The 18,522-nt window shown below is 54.1% G+C and overlaps 1 protein-coding gene across 1 annotated transcript; it reads left to right on the forward strand.

Moving 5' to 3' along the window:
* Window positions 1-1,698: 1,698 nt before the first annotated feature.
* LOC124479539 (protein Wiz-like) lies at window positions 1,699-18,278 on the forward strand. The gene is given in 20 exon segments (XM_047038312.1): window positions 1,699-1,881; window positions 2,545-2,714; window positions 3,023-3,248; window positions 4,828-4,903; window positions 5,477-5,610; window positions 5,962-6,484; window positions 6,579-7,681; window positions 7,913-8,371; window positions 8,838-9,179; window positions 11,454-11,627; window positions 12,118-12,648; window positions 12,808-13,197; window positions 13,338-13,835; window positions 14,125-14,553; window positions 14,555-14,641; window positions 14,883-15,097; window positions 16,436-16,670; window positions 17,023-17,188; window positions 17,710-17,968; window positions 18,213-18,278. Coding segments are annotated over 19 exon segments (6,015 nt in total). The 5' UTR covers window positions 1,699-1,881; window positions 2,545-2,612.
* Window positions 18,279-18,522: the final 244 nt, after the last annotated feature.

The raw sequence follows: 18,522 nt of genomic DNA on the forward strand, positions 1-18,522 counted from the left end.
AGCCTCTGGCCCAGCCTCCTGCCCCCCCTCATCACCCCCTCTGCCACTGTAACCTCTATCAGCAGCTTCTCTCCAGACAGCCAGGGCAGCTCCCCGCCTGGGGACTGGACTGTGGTAGAGCTGGAGACCCAGCACTGAAGCTGGGGGGTGGAGGGGCTGGGGGGCAAGTACTGAGGCAGGGGGGCCTGGAGTTAAGTACTGAGGCTGAGCGGTGGAAGGGCTGGGGGGACTGGAGACCCAGCTCTGAGGCTGGTGGTCGGTGCCGGGGACTGAAGGAGGGGGGCTGATACAGGACACTTCTGAAATAGAACATAGAACGCTGCTGATATAGAACACAAAACACTTTTGATATTGCCTAGAACACTTCAGAATCAGAATACTGAGTCTTACACTATTAATATTATTATTATTATTTATAAGTAAGGGTTAGGGTTCATATGTTTTGGATACATGGTTGATACGTCTTAGAGGTGTTCGTGTTTATACAAGTCCGTATCTGCGTCCAGGCTTCATATTTACCTCTAAGGTTTTTCTGTGTCGACCGACAAAGAAAACTTGTTTGTGTTCTTGTGTGCTGTGTATGTTGTGAACAGAGCTAGATCAACACCGCCACCTGCCGGCTTCGCTTCCTGTTTCTAACCCCGCTCCTGTTCATTGTTCACTGTTCATTGTACATTGGAAACTCGGCCTAGTATGTGAAATGATACTAGTGTCCAGAGTGAATGGATTCTTGTTGAAACACTCAAAGCAGCGAATGAGAACTCTTCCTAATTCAGCGCGTGTGAAATAAACATGTCATGGAACACTAATGCTATACTATTTACTGTGGAGAATATGATTCTTAGAATATATTATTTCATGAATGTTTGCAAACTACTGCGCATGATGTAGGCCTATCAGATAGACTGTCATAAAATAAAAACATAGAAATAGATCGCTGTCTATTACAGCAATTATCTTTCACTGTGCACGATCTAAACCCTGGTATTTAAAGCAGTTCTTACAGATGGAAACACGTTTTCACATTATTATAACTATCTTATGTTTTGTGTTTCAAACTATGGGTATGTGTTATATATAGAGACGTGTATGGGGTCAGTTGTAATGATCTGAATTTGCAATAAATTGTGTTTTTAACCCTTTCTACTCGAGTTATAATACCACACAAAGACATACATCCTACATTGCATACATTTAGTCATTTAGCAGACGCTCTTATCCAGAGCGACTTACAGTAAGTACAGGGACATTCTCCCCGAGGCAAGTAGGGTGAAGTGCCTTGCCCAAGGACACAACATCATTTGACCCGGCGGGGAATCGATCCGGTAGCCTTCTGATTACTAGCCCACCTCCCTCACCGCTCAGCCATCTGACTCCCGCATACATAATGTGTGCCCTGAATGTTACTATACGTATAACACTAACATACATACATACATACATACATACATACATACATACATACATACATACATACATACATACATACATACATACATACATGGTAGGCTGTAAATGACAAAATATTTCAACAAATACGTTACAGAAACGTTGCTACCGATTTCAGAAAACCAAACGACAACCCAACTCAACTGGAACTTGCCCTCGCGCCTCCAAACTCTTTCCCCCCCTCCCGAGCCCCCCAGACCGACGTCACGCACGCTGCCGTGGCGTGGCTACAAGGCATTTAACATGGAGTCGAGTATGTGGTCGCTGCCGAAGGCTCACGCAAAAAACTGAGTACTGATGCGATACCGTTAATACAGCCACGGCTCGTGCATCTTAGTGCATGCATGGACCGCGGACACCGGCAGCTTCGTTCGGGTAAAGCATGAAGAAAGGTGCATTATCAAGGCTGTCCTAGAGCCGAGGTCGTTTTCTGTAAGTATCAAACCCGTTTGGCTTACAGAAAAATCAAAAATAAACTATTAAAACCAAAAGTAAGACATGTACACTGACACACGAGCTCAGACAGTCTGTCAAAATGATCTGCTAACGACTCAGGCACGCGCTGGTCACCTTAATGTTCAGTTGCATCTGCCTGCTTAGAAGGCAGCTGGCGACGAGACGGGGACAAAATTAAAAGTGTAGTTATTAGTGTCTTTTGCGGCGTTCGTTCTCGTTCTTCAGCAGGGCTGTTAAACTGGGGCAGGGACACTGACTGCAGAGAGAGGAGGTATGACGTCTACCCGGTAAAAAAGAAGCATCATTGCGTAATCGTTCCCCATATCTAATGATCCTACTAGAGGTGTGACGTTCTATTACTAGTTTTAAAATGTCACTACTAGGTGTCTCGTGGACCCATGGAGCTGCATGTCACCATTCAGAACTCTAAAATGTGCATGTCTGTGCTTGTGTATCCGTGGCTGTGAATCTGTGTGTGTGTGTGCGTGCTTGTCTGTGTGAATATGGGCTTGGTAAATTTGTATGCATTGCATGTGTGTGTGTGTGTGTATGTGGGTGTATGTATGTCTATGCGTGTGTGTGTGTGTTTGTGTATGTGCATGTGTGTGTGTGTGTGTTGGTTTGTGTGTGTGTGTGTAGGGGAAGACAGGAGTGTGATGTAGCAGTGCTGGTGAGCAGGTCGTAGAGGTGTGGTCTGTCCTGGCCTCATGGAGCCAGCAGGGGGCGCTCTCCCCCCCCCAGGGCCCAGCCTCGGAGCCCCTCCCTTCCCCCCTGCCCAGGACCCTTCCAGCCTCCATCTCACCTCGCAGGTAAGACCCTTCACCACGGAGACCGGCTCTCCAATACTCCCTGGGCTGACTGACACTATCTAAAGGTCTGCTTCTGAAACTTCCCCTTCTTCTTCCTCTCTCCCTTCCTTCCTTCTATCCTCCCACCCCGCTCCCCTACTCCCCTCTTCCCTACCCTCCCACCCTCTCACATGTCCTCCTTACACCCCCTCCTCCCTATCTCCCCCCACCCCAACCCCCTCCTCCCTATCTCCCCCCACCCCAACCCCTCCTCCCTATCTCCCCCCACCCCACCCCAACCCCCTCCTCCCTATCTCCCCTCTCCGCAGCAGTCCTGCTCCCTGCCTGGACTGGATCGTGTCCCCAGCAGAGGCCTGTGGTGCGGGGCACCAGAGGGGACAGGAGAGGGGGGGTGTGGGAGGGCAGGACAGGGGGGGGCTGAGGAGGGAGGTGAGGTGCTGGATGTAGGGAGGAGAGCACAGAGGAGATTCAGATCCTCAGCCTTCCCCTCCTCCCTCACCTGGGACTCTGACTCTGAGAAGGAGACATTAGACGGTAATGCTACTTTAATACTACGATAGAGAATGCGAAGTTACATCACTGTAGGTTAACGATAGGTCACGCCGTGTTGCATGTTTGGACGTGGCTGCCATCTTTGCAGTACATGCCCTTTCCAGCCGTCCAGTCCAAATACCTTACATTCCCATGGCTCCTGCCTTAATGTCTTCGCTGTCCAATCACGCATTTTATTTCTGAAAACGTACAGATACTCATGACAACACAAGCTAAAAGCACATATAATTGGTTAAGGGTTTACTGGGGCGTGAATAATAAATGTATTGTCATCATCGTCATCCATATTTTGACAAGCGCAGCTAGAGAGGATACCATGGGAGATTTCCTACAGTGTTTACTAGTGATTTACTGCTTCAAATTGAAAAGAGGCGAAATTTCGAGTAACAAGTTTTTTTGTGTTGTAAATTTTGTCAATTAAAAGTTTAAACTTTTTATTTATGAAACATTTGTTTGTAGGAGTAATTGTGTAGGAATCATTTTGACTAATCATATGAAATAATGCTATTAATTGCGATTAAATATTTTAATCGCTTGACAGCCCTACTATTTACCTTTTAAGCTAAATATCAATAACTTGTTTGGCCAATTTGATTGTGTAAAAAAGTGAAACCTTTTTAGTTATGGAGAGGAATATAGCTAGTTAGCGCTAACTAGTTTTTTTGGGGGGGGGTGGGGATTCATTTTTTTTCCACTAATCACTAGAATGGTCATAACTTAAACAAAACAATATATTTCCAATCTGCTGTTCTACATTGCCCACAGATTTATGTATATTTCATATGCTCAACATTTTCCTCTATCTTGTAATAAAAGTGGTTGAAAATTAAGTTTGAAGGACGGAGAAGATTTTTGTAAAAATTGCTGTTTGAAATCTTCTTGATAAAGGATGATTTGCCTTAAATAATCGATACACAACGGATGCGGGGCAACCTTAGAAAATGGCGCCCAAACTAAACAATGTTGAAATCTACCCAGAATTCAACGCAGCGTGATGGCAACATCGCATTCTCTATACTATATATACTACTATACTACTACTATACTATATATACTACTATACTACTACTATATATACTACTACTATACTATATATACTACTATACTACTATATATACTACTACTATACAATATATACTTTATATACTACTAATATACTATATGTACATACTATATATACTACTATACTATATATACTATATATACTACAACCATGCTATATATACTCAATACTACTACTATACTACAGTACTACCCCTACTTACTATATTGCAATACCATAGTTTACTGAAATAGTGAACTACTACGTTACTATACTACATACACTCATGCACTACAGCACACAAGTATGCTACTGTACTCGTAAACTATCACACTACTGCATACTGTTTATGTCTGTGTATTTACCTATGGCAGTCACTGGCTATGTGCAGTGATGTTGTTTGTGTGTATGAATGTGTGTTTGTGTGTGTTCACATGTGTGTGTGTGTGTGTGTGTACGTGTGTGTGTACCTGTGTGTGTACGTGTGTGTACGTGTGTGTGTACTTGTGTGTGTGTCAGAGGAGGAGCTGCAGCACTTTTCTAATCCTCATGGTCTGGCTGCACACAGCCCCGGATCTCCGTCATCTGGACTGAGGTGAGAAGGGGGGAGAGGGAAGAGAGAGAGGAGAGAGAGGGTAGAGAGAGCAGGGAGAGGGGGGGAGGAGGAGAAAGAGAGGAGAGAGAGCAGGGAGATGAGAGAGAGGGGAAAGAGAGAGGAGAGAGGGGAGGGAGAGAGGGGAGAGGGAGGAGAGAGAGAGCAGGGAGAGGGGGGGAGAGGGGGGGAGAGAGGAGAAAGAGAGAAGAGAGAGGGGAAAGAGAGAGGAGACAGGGGAGGGAGAGAGGGGAGAGAGAGAGGAGAGGGGGGAGAGGGAAGAGAGAGGGGAGCGAGAGGGGAGAGAGAGAGGGGAGAGAGAGGGTAAAGAGAGGAGAGCGAGGGAGGAGAGAGAAAGGGGAGAGAGGACAGAGAGGAAAGAGAAAGGGGAGACAGATAGAGAGAGGGAGGAGAGAGAGAGGAGAGAGAGGGGAGAGGGAGGGGATAGATGATGGGGAGAAACAGACAGACAGACCAGATGTTTGTGTAATTGTCACAGTGCTGTCTCCATGGCAGCAGACTATAAGGATGGATATGTGTCTGACAGACCCCTGTGTAACGTGTACCTGTTCTCAGATTGGACAGTGAGGAGGACAAGCCCCTCCCCCTCAAGACACACACAGCCAGTCCATCGGAGGGGTGGAGCTTAGACATGACAAGCACACAGGGGGATGAGTCCATTAATACATTACCACTCAGCTCAGCAGAGGGTAAGTATGATGGAGGGAGGAAGAGGGGGGGTCAGGAGGGAGGAGGGGAGGTCAGAAGGGAGGGAGGAGGGGGGCTCAGGAGAGAGGGAGGAGGAGGGGGGGTTAGGAGAGAGGAGGGGAGGTCAGGAGGGAGGGAGGGAGGGGCATGGGGAAGAGAGGAGAGAAGAGGAAAGACAGAGGGTGAAAAGGTGAAGGAGGGGGAAAGGGGGGGGGGGTGAGGAGGGGAGGGAGGGAGGGAGTAGAGGGGGTAAAGGAGGGGTTGAGGAGGAAGGGAGGGAGGAGGAGGTGATGGAAGTGAGGGAGAAGGGGTGCAGGCAGAATATTCTTACCCTTCTCTCTTTTCATCCACAGCGGCAGAAGACAAAGTCTGTAATGCACCTGTGGCCAGCGTCACACCAAAGACACAACACCAAATCGAGGAAGAGGAGGTGGAGGGGGAGGGGGGTGATGGAGGGATGAACAAGGGAAACGACAGGGAGAGAGATGTGTACAGTTTCCCTGGAGACTCAGACGGAGAGAGCCCTCCTCCTGCGCCCTGGGCCCACTGCACATTCATCCAGAGACAGCGCAGGAAGCGGGCTCTGCTGCACCCCTTCTCAGGCCTGGCCAGACCACCAACCTGGCAACGCAGCCCACCAACCTGGCAACGCAGTGCAGCGGGGGCTGGGAGGGGGACCCCAGAACCCCCGCAGGAGGCTGGAGGGGTCTACAACTTCAGAGAGGAGGAGGAGGTGGTTGCGGAGAAAGGAGGAGAGGGAGGAAAAGAAGTAAAGCAAGAGTTGGAGCAGGAGATTTTCACCTGTGTGGAATGTAGTATTTACTTCAAGAAGCAGATCCACCTGCAGGAGCACATGACAGAGCATGCCCGGAACGCGTCGGGGGTGGGCAGGAGGGGCCCAGGGAGGGGGGGGGACGGGGAGGGGGGGGCGGTTCCGCTGTTTGGAGTGTGGCTGGTACATGGCCACCAGGCCGGCCATGGCAGAGCACCAGAGACGCCACCAGGAATCCCGCAACAAGATCCTGGAGGGGATCAGGAAGCTGGGGGGAGAGGGGATCAGGAAGCTGGGGGGCGAGGGGGATGGAGAAGGGGGACTGGGGGATGGAGGAAAGAGGACGCTGGGAGGGCCGAGAATGGTGGGCAGGCTTGGCAGCTCAGCCTCAGACCTAGCCCCAGTTCCTGTCCCAGATCCAGCCTCCACCCCGGCCTCTAGACGAGCTGTGCCCCCAGGCCGTCGGCCCTACTTCTGCTCCCAGTGTGATTTCAGCACCAGGACATCCCAGGTACTGGCCGACCACGCCAAGACCCACAACAGGAAACGCTCCAGTGGACTGCAGCGCACCTCCCCCCGTCTGCGCCCCCAGGCCCAGCCCCCTGGGGAAGACCCCACCTCCGGCCAGAGGGGGGTCAGGGAGCTCCACGGCTCGGCTCCCCCCTTCCAGGCCTCTGGCGCTGGGGAGGCTGAGGAGTTGGGGCCCCTGCCTGGGGAGGCTGAGGAGTTGAGGCCCCTGCCTGGGGAGGCTGAGGAGTTGGGGCCCCTGCCTGGGGAGGCTGAGGAGTTGGGGCCCCTGCCTGGGGAGGCTGAGGAGTTGGGGCCCCTGCCTGGGGAGGCTGAGGAGTTGGGGCCCCTGCCTGGGGAGGCTGAGGAGTTGGGGCCCCTGCCTGGTGCTCACCAGGTGTCCCGGCTCTGCTCCACAGCTGACGGGAGAGTTCCAGAGGGCAGGGCCCCCCTCTTGTCTAGGGTGGCCAGAGAGGGGGGCAGCAGCCCCGGGGCTTTGCCCCCCCGGCGCCCATCTCTTCGCCCCCTAAGAGAGCTGGCCTTCAAGAGCATCGGGACGCGAAGGACCAACCGGCGAGGGAGCTCCTCCACCCAGACTCCACCCACACCCACCCAGCCTCCACCCACACCCACCCAGCCTCCACCCACACTGGACAACACCCCTAGTCTGCCTGGGGCTGAGCACCCCCAGGACCAGGGCCAGGACCAGGGCTCTGATATGTTGGTGCTAGGACAGAACCGTCTGGGCTCTCAGGTGGAATCCAGACCGGTCACCAGGGCCAGGTGCATTCGAGGTGAGGCCCATCTGAATATAACCAAGTTACCATGGCAACATAACCCATGGGAAACCATGGGTTGTGGTTGGTTGTTATGTCATAATTTCACTAGATTAAAAAAGGCAGACCCTTTAATCTGGAGCGACATACAGAAGGGTATTCCAACCTTCAACCTTTTGATCTGCAGTCAAATGCTCTAACTGCTGAGCTACATTGACCACCAGCGATCATTTTACCTTTCTCTTTTAGATGACTCGTCTCCACGACAGCAGAAGCTCCCAGCCTCATGCCCTATTGTGGAGAGGGTTGTGAAGCAAGAGGAGGAGGAAGAGGAGGAGGAAGAGGAGGAGGAAGAGGAGGAGAGGACAGTATCATTATCTCGGAGTGTGGTCTTCACTAAAAACCACAAAGAAGAAGAGGAGGAGGAGGAAGATGAAGAAGATAGAGTGAGGCGTTTCCTAGCGGAGAGCATCCTGGCTGAGGAAGAGGAGGAGGAAGGTGAGGAGGAGGAGAGCGGGAACCTTAGAGACGTGGACAGGAAGTGCCCCTACTGCCCCGACCACTTCCACAATGGCATCGGCCTGGCCAATCATGTGAGAGGGCACCTGAACCGAGTGGGCGTGAGCTACAATGTCCGTCACTTTATCTCCCCGGAGGAAGTGAATGCCATCGAGAGGAAGTTTTCCTACCAGAAGAAGAAGAAGAAAGGTCTGTAGCTCTCCTCTCATTGGCTGGCCAGAGTATGTGACACTAACACAGCCTATCAGATGTGCGGATGCACTTCCCTTTACGGAATACACACCTTCCATTTAGCCCTCTAACCCCTGTGACCTTATGTAACGTAGCTGAGATGTGGTTACTCTACACTGTGTCTGGTAGCTGAGATGTGGTTACTCTACACTGTGTCTGGTAGCTGAGATGTGGTTACTTTACACTGTGTCTAGTAGCTGAGATGTGGTTACTTTACACTGTGTCTGGTAGCTGAGATGTGGTTACTCTACACTGTGTCTGGTAGCTGAGATGTGGTTACTTTACACTGTGTCTTGTAGCTGAGATGTGGTTAAAACTGTCTGCTAAATGAATAAAATGTACATTTTAAACAGGCCTCCTGTTCACCCCTCCCCCTTTCCTCCTCTTCCCTTCCGCCTCCCTCCTCCTGCCTCCCCCTTCCCAGTCGCCAACTTCGACCCGGACACCTTCAGTGTGATGCGCTGTGAGTTCTGCAGCGCTGGGTTCGACACGCGGGCAGGTCTGTCCAGCCACGCCCGCGCCCACCTGCGAGACTTTGGCATCACCAACTGGGAGGTGACGGTCTCTCCCATTCACATCCTGCGGGGGCTGTTCTCCAGCCGCCCCGACCTGGCCCTCCCCACCGCGCCCCCACGCAGCCCCGGGACCCGGGAGGAGGACGAGGAGGAAGGTGGAGAGAGGAGGAGAGCTGCCCCTGAGTCCAGCCTGGTGTCCCTGCCGCCCCCCCAGGCCTGGAGGGCGGAGCCCCCAAGGAAGCATGCTGACGGTGGGTGTGCCTGGAGGGTGTGTGTGTTATACCTGTGTTATACCAATAACACCTGTGGTGTGAGGTTGTGGTCGTGGGGAGATTCTGAGGTTGTGGTTGATGCTGGTTGATGATGGTTTCTTCCCTTTAGCACTATTTTTTGGTTGTTCACAATATGTACTTCTTGTTTTTGACTACCCGCAATGCTGTGGGGCTATCTTGTTGTTATTATCAATGACCTATGCACTTTGTAAAGCTCCCTCTTGGAAGTCGCTTTGGATAAAAGCGTCTGCTAAATGAATAAATGTAAATGATGCGAGGTTGTCCTCAGAGTGAGGTCTGTGTGTCTTTGTGGTCAGTGTGATATTGTGGTCTGTTTGGGCGTGTGGTTGTAGTAAGTTAGGGGCAGTATATGTTTGTGGTCAGTGTCAATTTCTGGCCAGTGCAAGGTTGTGGTCAGTATAAGGTTGCTTTCAGTATGACTTTGTGGTTAGTAAGTTTATAGTCAGTGAAAGGTAGTTATTATTCTGAGCTTGTGGTCAGTTTGTGGTTTTGATCAGTCTGAGTTTGTGGTGTGGTCAGTATTGGCGTGCGGTGGGTAGTGGTCAGTAGCCTTGCTGTTAGGGTCCAGCTCTCTCACAGACGGCCCAGTTCAGCTGCAGCATTTCCGTTTCCACGACAGACTAGGCTGCGTGAAGGAACCGGCAGACAAGGCGTTAACGGCTGTGTTTTGGGCTGTGATTGGTAGCTTGCAGCCTTACTGAGGGGCTGTGATTCCCGCGGTAGGAGTTTTCTGCTTCCAGCCTCCCGCCTCGGCTCGATTGGTCACGCCTTAGCTTAGCAGTGCATATGGGGGCAAAATGGCTGCTTCCACCGCCCCGCATTCCCAAACAATAGCGGAAAAACTGTCAGGGTACAGATGCCGGGATTCCAGCGCGCTGCAGCTTCTGAGCGGTGAGTAGCTCATCTCGCCGTCATTACCGTGCAACTTGTGTTCTTTTGCGGTGGTCCTGCAACAATGTCGCACGTCGCGTCTGATCCCGCATCTCGGAGAGGCTGTCAGATTGTCTTCAGACACAACAGCCATCATAAACTCCAGACGTACGAGACCGTTAACAATCCCTGCCGCTCGGGTCAGGTATGACAAAGTCAAAAGCTTATCGCGCGCTCATGTCATTGTTGCAGGTGAACGAGGTCTTGCAGGTGTTGAGGAATGTGATTTTGCAACTTGGATGCAGGACTGCCAGATGTGTCTGTGATTTATTATGTGCGTCTAGAGTGACGTTGGCCGTTTCCAATACAGTACTGCAGAGTCTGTAAAATAACCTACAGTTCCCCAATCCTCGCCATTTTACTTTCCTGTGATATTTTGATTGAGAACGCGTTGTTCTTTATCGCATGAATGAGTTCGTGTATTCATAAGTATGACAAAGACTGGACCGATCATGTTGCTGCTTTTCACGTAACTAGTTTAGATCTTAGTTAGAAAACGAAGTGTCACTTTTGCATCCTTAAGTCTCGGGTTGCTAGATGGAACATAAGTCCGCCTGGATTTCAAACTCAAGTCTTGTGGAGTAAGGTAGTCCAGGCTACTGGTCCAACTTAGTGTTGTTTAAATATTTCAACGTAATATTAGGATCGGTTACGTTTGTGGAGGTGATAAGCATCGGTGTCACTCGGGTGCTACCTCAGACCAGGAGGCGGGCGGGCGGGCGCGAGACGCCTATACCAGACAACGAGCTTTGTCTGTCTACGCGTCTCTTTTGATTTACTGGTTTGTCGCATAACATGGCACTTTGGTCCCACTAATGCAGTGTCGGAATGAACTGGCTCGTTTCAACATAGACCGAATACAGATTCTCCCGTTTAGCGTTACAGGCAACTGATAAAAAAAAGACATAGTTTATTAAATGCTCAAAGAATGAATTTGTTTTTTTAGACAACTTGCGCTGTTTCCTCCGTTTGCTGATTAACGGGGTTTAGCCAACTGGGATCCTAATAGCATATTTGACCCCTAAACCTGAACAATTGCTGTAGGTCTACAGTTTAAATTGCTATAGATTAATATGATAACATATATTATTATATATTGTCTATCTTCACATAGTCTATGTTTTTTTGTATTTGGTCATATTAATTTAATTTGCAATTGAAAAAGACAAGATTTTTATTCCCAGAAAGGATTTTGGTGGGTGGTGTGTATATTCTACACTTCAACACAACAGGAATACACCATTCAAGCTTGTATAACATGACTGTAGAGCCTTCCTCACATTCTGCTGTGTTTTGTCTCAGGTGAGGAGGAGGAAGGAGAGGAAGAGGAGGAGGAGGAAGAGGAGGAGGAGGAGGAGGAAGGGAAGGAGATGCCAGACCGGTCCAGTCCCAGTGCTACCAGCCCAGCCTCCAGGATAGGGCTGTCCTCCTTGGATGGTGAGGACTCCAGCCCCAGAGAGCAGCTCAGCTCCAGGGGTAAGCCCACTCTGCCTCCCCACTCCCCAGCATGCTGGCCTGGGTCATAGCATGCCTCATCTGGTCTAGTCCCTAAGCTAGTGTCGTGTTCTAGCCTGACTCTAGTTCTGTGTTCTAGTGTAAGTGTGGTTCTAAGTGAGTGAGGTTCTAAGTGAGTGTGGTTCTAAGTGAGTGTGGTTCTAAGTGAGTGTGGTTCTAAGTGATTGTGGTTCTAAGTGATTGTGGTTCTAAGTGAGTGAGGTTCTAAGTGAGTGTGGTTCTAAGTGACTGTGGTTCTAAGTGAGTGTGGTTGTAAGTGAGTGAGGTTCTAAGTGAGTGTGGTTCTAAGTGATTGTGGTTCTAAGTGAGTGTGGTTCTAAGTGAGTGAGGTTCTAAGTGAGTGTGGTTCTAAGTGACTGTGGTTCTAAGTGAGTGAGGTTCTAAGTGAGTGAGGTTCTAAGTGAGTGTGGTTCTAAGTGAGTGAGGTTCTAAGCGTGGTTCTGTGTTCCAGGGGGCCTGCTGAGGTGTGATCTGTGTGGCGCTCCGTTTGAGACGAGGCGTGGCCTCTCCAGCCACGCCCGCTCCCACCTGCGCCAGCTGGGCGTCGGCCTATCAGAGAGCAGCGGCGCTCCCATCGACCTGCTTTATCAGATCACCAAGGAGCGCGGCCACCAACCCCCTGTCATCAAGACCACCCCGTCGCCCCGCCCCCCTGTCGCCAAGACCACCCCCCCGCCCCTCCCAGCGCTGGCCTTCCAGAAGCAAGAGTGTGAAGACATGGACTCTGACGACAAGCCCGTCTCCCTCTCCCCCCTGGCCCCCACCCCCTCACCCCCCCCTCCCCCCGCCCTGGCCCGGCCCTACCCGCCCTCCCCCTCGTCCTCCCCCTTCTCCTCCCCCGGGGTGAGGAAAGTCCCCATTTCCTCCCTGCTGCCGGTGTCCTCCCCCCTGTGCCCCCCCGGGGGGGGGAGGAGTTTAGGCGACCCCAGCAGCAGCAAGCCCTTCTGGGCCCCCCAGGAGACCGATGCTCCCCTCAACCTCAGTAAGACACACACTCTCTCACACACACACACTCACACACACACTCTCCCTCTCTCTCACACACACACACACTGTGTATTGTTATGTATAGTTCAGTGTTGTTAGGCCTTTGGTGGTTAAACATCCTTGTGACAGAGGATCCATGTCCCTTCCCCGGCAGCCCTGGAGGTGGACCCCACCAAGGACATCATCTGCCAGCTGTGTGGGGCGTGGTTCGAGACCAGGAAGGGCCTCTCCAGCCACGCCCGCGCCCACCTGCGCCACTTTGGGGTCGAGTACTCTGAGTCCAGGGGCTCCCCCATCGACCTGCTGGACCAGCTCATCCACACGGACGACTTCAAACACAGGGCTTCCACCCTCTCCTCCACCCTCTCCTCCCCCAAACGCCCCATCTCCTCCTCGCCCCTCCTCTACAAGGTCACATCTGTCCGGGGAGGGGCAGGGTCCAAAGCTACCTCATCTCTGATTGGTCCAGCTCCGAAGCGTGCCAAGCCCTCCCAGATACAAGTCTTCCGTCTGAGTGGTGGAGAGCTGATGCCCCTCCCCCACAGTGAGTAGGCCACACCCCCATCATCATCATCATGTTCACCCTCCTGGGGTCGATCTCAAGGGCAGGTTCATGGACTGTGTCCCTGGTGACGTGTAGAGGGCTGTGCTGTTGCTGTGTTCTGATCGCTTCTGTCTGCCCAGGTGAGCCCACCAAGGAGATTGCCTGTGAGTTCTGCGGAGAGTTCTTCGAGAACCGAAAGGGCCTGTCCAGCCACGCGCGCTCTCACCTGCGCCAGATGGGCATCACAGAGTGGACGGTGAACGGTTCCCCCATCGACACCCTCCGAGAGGTCATCACCCACCGGGGCCTTGCCTGCGCCCTCCCCCTCCGCCCCCTCAAAACCCCCCCTCCCTCCCCCGGGCACTCCCCTGCCTCCCCCTCCTCTGCCGTCACCCTGCTGGGCCGTCTTCCTTTCGCCTTCGCCCACCCCTCCGCCTCCCCCACGCCCGCACGCAAGCCTCCCCCCGCCCCTCCCCCCGCCTCCTCCTCCCTGGTGGCCAAGCTGAAGCCAGAGCCTGTGCAGCTGGAGGTGACCCTGGGGGGCAGAGGGGCCGTAGGGGCTGGGGGGGGGCGGAGGTTTGGGTCAGAGGCGCTGAAGTCCTGGAGCAGCTCTGATGGGATGCTGCCTCTCAACCTGGGTGAGCCTGCTGGGGTGTGTGTGTGTGTGTGTGTGTGGTGGGTGTGTGTGTGTGGTGGGTGTGTGTGTGTGTGTGGTGGGTGTGTGTGTGTGTGTGTGGTGGGTGTGTGTGTGACTGGGGTGCGGTCTGTGTGATTAGATGAATCTGACTGGTACTTGTCGTGTTCCTCTGGATGAAAGAATGGGCTGAATGAAAACAGTGTAACATGGAGATGACAGGCTCCAGCCGGTGGCTGTGGTGGTTTGTGATAAGGACTTTCACACCCTTACTCACTTCCTGTCCTCCCCAGCTGTGGCCCAGGAGGCGGAGCCTACGAGAGACATCCGCTGTGAGTTCTGCGGAGAGTTCTTCGAAAACCGAAAGGGCCTGTCCAGCCACGCCCGCTCTCACCTGCGCCAGATGGGCATCACAGAGTGGACGGTGAACGGTTCCCCCATCGACACCCTCCGGGAGGTCATGCTCCAGAGGGGGGGGGGGGCCCAGTCCCCTCCACCAACCCCGGGGGTGAAGAGGGAGGGAGGGGGGGCCTGGGAGGGAGGGGGGGCGGGGCTTAGCTTCCAGAGGAAGTCCGCCCTCAACCTGCTCCACTCTGGGTCCCGCCTCCATCGCCACGGCCTGGGGGCTCTGTCCTCCGGCCCCCCTGGGGGGAAGCTGCTAGGGGCCGTGCCCCTGGGGAAGAGGCCCCTGCTGCTGGAGACCCCCACGCCCCCCCCAGAACAGGGCCTTCTCCCCCCAGTCCCCCCCGCCTCCTGAGCTGCCCTTCAGGGGGAAGTCCTCCCCAGACAAGCAGGGAGCCGGGCACCAGGGTAGGCCACACACACACCACACACACACCACACACTCACACACACACTCACACACACTCACACACACACTGATACACCCTTCATCTACTCATACACTTCATTATGACTGGAGCTGTTCTCTCGCTACCCTTCTTCTTCCCTTTCCCTCCCCCCCTCCCTCTCCTCCCCCCCCCCTCCCTCCTGTCTCTCCTCCGGTCTCTCCCCCCTCTCACTCCTCCCACTCCTCCCCCTCTCCCTCCAGATGCCAGCTGTGAGTTGTGTGGGTTCTACTTTGAGAACCGTAAGGCCCTGGCCAGCCACGCCCGGGCTCACCTGCGGCAGTTTGGGGTGACGGAGTGGTGCGTGAATGGCTCCCCCATCGAGACGCTGAGCGCCTGGATGAAGAGCCGAGCTCCCAGGCTGCTGGACATGCACCGCTGCTACACCCAGGGCAGCCGGAGGGAACCCCCACGCATGGTCAGTCTGCATGGGTGTGTCTGCGTGTGTGTCTGCGTGTGTGTGTGTCTTGTCTGTAGGCTGGGAGAATACATAGGGTTGGGGATCCTGATGAGAGGAGTTGTTGAGAGAGGAGGAGGAGGTGTGAGGAAGAGGGGGAGGGGGAGGAGGTGGTGGTGTAAGAGGAGGAGGGGGAGGAGGTGGTGGTGTAAGAGGAGGAGGGGGAGGAGGAGGTGTAAGAGGAGGAGGGGGAGGAGGAAGTGTAAGAGGAGGAGGGGGAGGAGGTGGTGGTGTAAGAGGAGGAGGGGGAGGGGGAGGTGTAAGAGGAGGAGGGTAAGGAAGGGGTGTAAGAGGAGGAGGGGGGGTAAGAGGAGGAAGGGGTGTAAGAGGAGGAGGGGGTGTAAGAGGAGGAGGGGGAGGTGTAAGAGAAGGAGGAGGGAGAGGAAGGGGTGTAAGAGGAGTAGGGGGAGGAGGGGGTGTAAGAGTAGTAGGGGAAGGAGGGGGTGTAAGAGGAGTAGGGGGAGGAGGGGGTGTAAGAGGAGTAGGGGGGAGGAGGGGGTGTAAGAGGAGGAGGGGGTGTAAGAGGAGGAGGGGAAGGAGGGGGTGTAAGAGGAGTAGGGGGAGGAGGGGGTGTAAGAGGAGTAGGGGAAGGAGGGGGTGTAAGAGGAGTAGGGGGAGGTGTAAGAGGAGGAGGGAGAGGAAGTGATGCTAGCTCCTCTCTGGCGGCCATCTTTGGAGAGCTCAGCCCCAGGTGGTCCCTCAGGCAACCTGACAGAACAGCGGATTTGCTGTGGCAGTTGCCATGGTTACTGTGATGTCGTCCCAGAGATGGGATTGATGTCTCGTCTTCAGATCTTCAAATTAAAAGGAGTGATGTTCTGCTGCACCTGTCTCTCTCCTCTCTCTACTTGTCTCTATCCTCTCTCTACCTGTCTGTCTCCTCTTTCTACCTGTCTCTCCTCTTTCTACCTGTCTCTCTCCTCTCTCTACTTGTCTCTCTCCTCTCTCTACCTCTCTCTCCTCGCTCTACCTGTCTCTCTCCTCTCTCTACTCTCTCTACCTGTCTGTCTCCTCTTTCTACCTGTCTCTCTCCTCTCTCTACCTGTCTCTCTCCTCTCTCTACCTCTCTTCGCTCTACCTGTCTCTCTCCTCTCTCTCCTCTACCTGTCTCTCTCCTCTCTCTACCTGTCTCTCTCCTCTCTACCTATCTGTCTTTTGTGGTCTCTAGGTACCAGCTTGTGGTCAAGTGGGTGCCAGGGTCAAGGTCACATGCTAAATACCCTTACTCTTCCCTTCTCCCCACCTCTCCTTTCTTCCCCATCCCTATCCTCCTGCTCTCCTCCTCGTTCTCTGTTTTAGAAGAGCAGCTCATCCGTGTCTCCCTCCTCCTCCCCCGACCACGCCCTCTCCTCCTCCCAGTGTGGGGTGGGCGTGTCCCCCGGGGCCCATGTGGGCGTGGCCCGGAGTGCAGGGGCTGACTCTGGACCCTTCTCCGCTCCATCCACCCGCCCCAGCCCTGCCACAAACTCACACTCACACACGCTCACACACCCACAGGTGGCTCGCAGTGAACTCAACGTCCGTCTGCCAAGAGGTAAGGGAGTTCCGCTCACACACACACATCGTGTGTTGACACACACGTATTGCCTATGTCTGTTCCTCATATGTGCCTCCTGGTCTCTCCTTGTGCCTCCTGGTCTCTCATGGTGCCTCCTGGTCTCTCCTTGTCTCTCCTGGTCTCTACTGGTCTCTCCTGGTGTCTCCTGGTGCCTCCTGGTCTCTCCTGGCCTCCCTTGGTGTCTCCTGGTCTCTCATGGTGCCTCCTGGTCTCTCCTCGTCTCTCCTGGTCTCTCCTGGCCTCTCCTGGTCTCTACTGATCTCTCCTGGCCTCTCCTGGTCTCTCCTGGCTTCTCCTGGTCTCTCCTGGCTTCTCCTGGTGCCTCCAGGTTTTGAGAGGCGCCCCCCCAAGCATCCGTCCCACCCTGATGAGGGAGAGGGGGACAGTGCCCCCCCCAGGCCCCCCCGCTCCGGCACTGTCCCCTCCCTGGTCCCCAGGCCCCCGTCCTCCCCCCTGGTCACCTTGGTGGGCAAGCTCTACACACTCAAGTGCCGGTGAGTGAGCCCTGGCACCACACACACCTCAGAACAAGACACACACACACCTCAGAGCAAGACACACACACACCTCAGAGCAAGACACACACACACCTCAGAGCAAGACACACACACACCTCAGAACAAGACACACACACACCTCAGAACAAGACACACACACACCTCAGAACAAGACACACACACACCTCAGAACAAGACATACACACACCTCAGAGCAAGACACACACACACCTCAGAGCAAGACACACACACACCTCAGAGCAAGACACACACACACCTCAGAACAAGACACACACACACCTCAGAACAAGACACACACACACCTCAGAGCAAGACACACACACACACACGAGAACAAGACATGTACACACACACGGAAAATGCACACAAGGTCGTTTTTCTATCCTTGTGGGAGATTCACTTCCATTCAAAATCGTTTTATCTCTAATCCCTAACCCTAACCATAACCTTGTGTGTGCGTGTATATGTGTGTGTGTGTGTGTATACGTGTGTGTCAGGTTCTGTGAGGTGGAATTCCAGGGGCCTCTGTCCGTCCAGGAGGCCTGGATCCGTCACCTGCAGCAGCACATCCTGCAGCTCAACTACACCAAGCCTGCCTCTCCCTCTGCTGCCCCCGGCCCTGCCTCTCCCTCTGCTGCCTCCAGCCCTGCCTCCCCCCCTGCTGCCTCCAGCCCTGCCTCCCCCTCTGCTGCCTCCAGCCCTGCCTCCCCCTCTGCTGCCCCCGGCCCTGCCTCCCCCTCCGCTACCTCCAGCCCTGCCTCCCCCTCTGCTGCCCCCGGCCCTGCCTCCCCCTCCGCTACCTCCGGCCCTGCCTCCCCCTCCGCTGCCTCCGGCCCTATCTCCCCCAGACCCCCCTCCCTCGCTGTCCCCCCAGTCCTGGATGCCCCAGCCTCTACTTCACCCCCAGCCTCTACTTCCTCTCCAGCCCCAGCCTCCCCCCACCCTCCCAGCCCCTCTACCTCCCCCACCGCTCACTCCCTTCCCCCTGCGACGCCCCCAGCCTCCCCCAGCCTTCCTCCTCCCTCCCCCACCAACTCCTCTGCCTCCAACCCCAGCCCTGTCGTGACCACAGCCTCCACCCCTGCCTTGTAGGGCCCCCCCACACCCTAGCCTCCGCCCCCATATTTTGAACCCTCCCCACACAAACATCCTTGTCTCCAAAGAGTTCCCAGAATCCCGAGCACCTTCTTGAGACGGTTCCAAAGCCCTGTTACCTTGGGAACGGAGTCCTCCCGACCTCCAAGGGACTGAGAAGCCTGTTGCCACGGGAACCTCGGACAGGGGGTGGAGGGGTGGGGAGACGAGGGGAT

This window comes from Hypomesus transpacificus, chromosome 17, assembly GCF_021917145.1.
Source record: "Hypomesus transpacificus isolate Combined female chromosome 17, fHypTra1, whole genome shotgun sequence".
NCBI lineage: Eukaryota > Metazoa > Chordata > Actinopteri > Osmeriformes > Osmeridae > Hypomesus > Hypomesus transpacificus.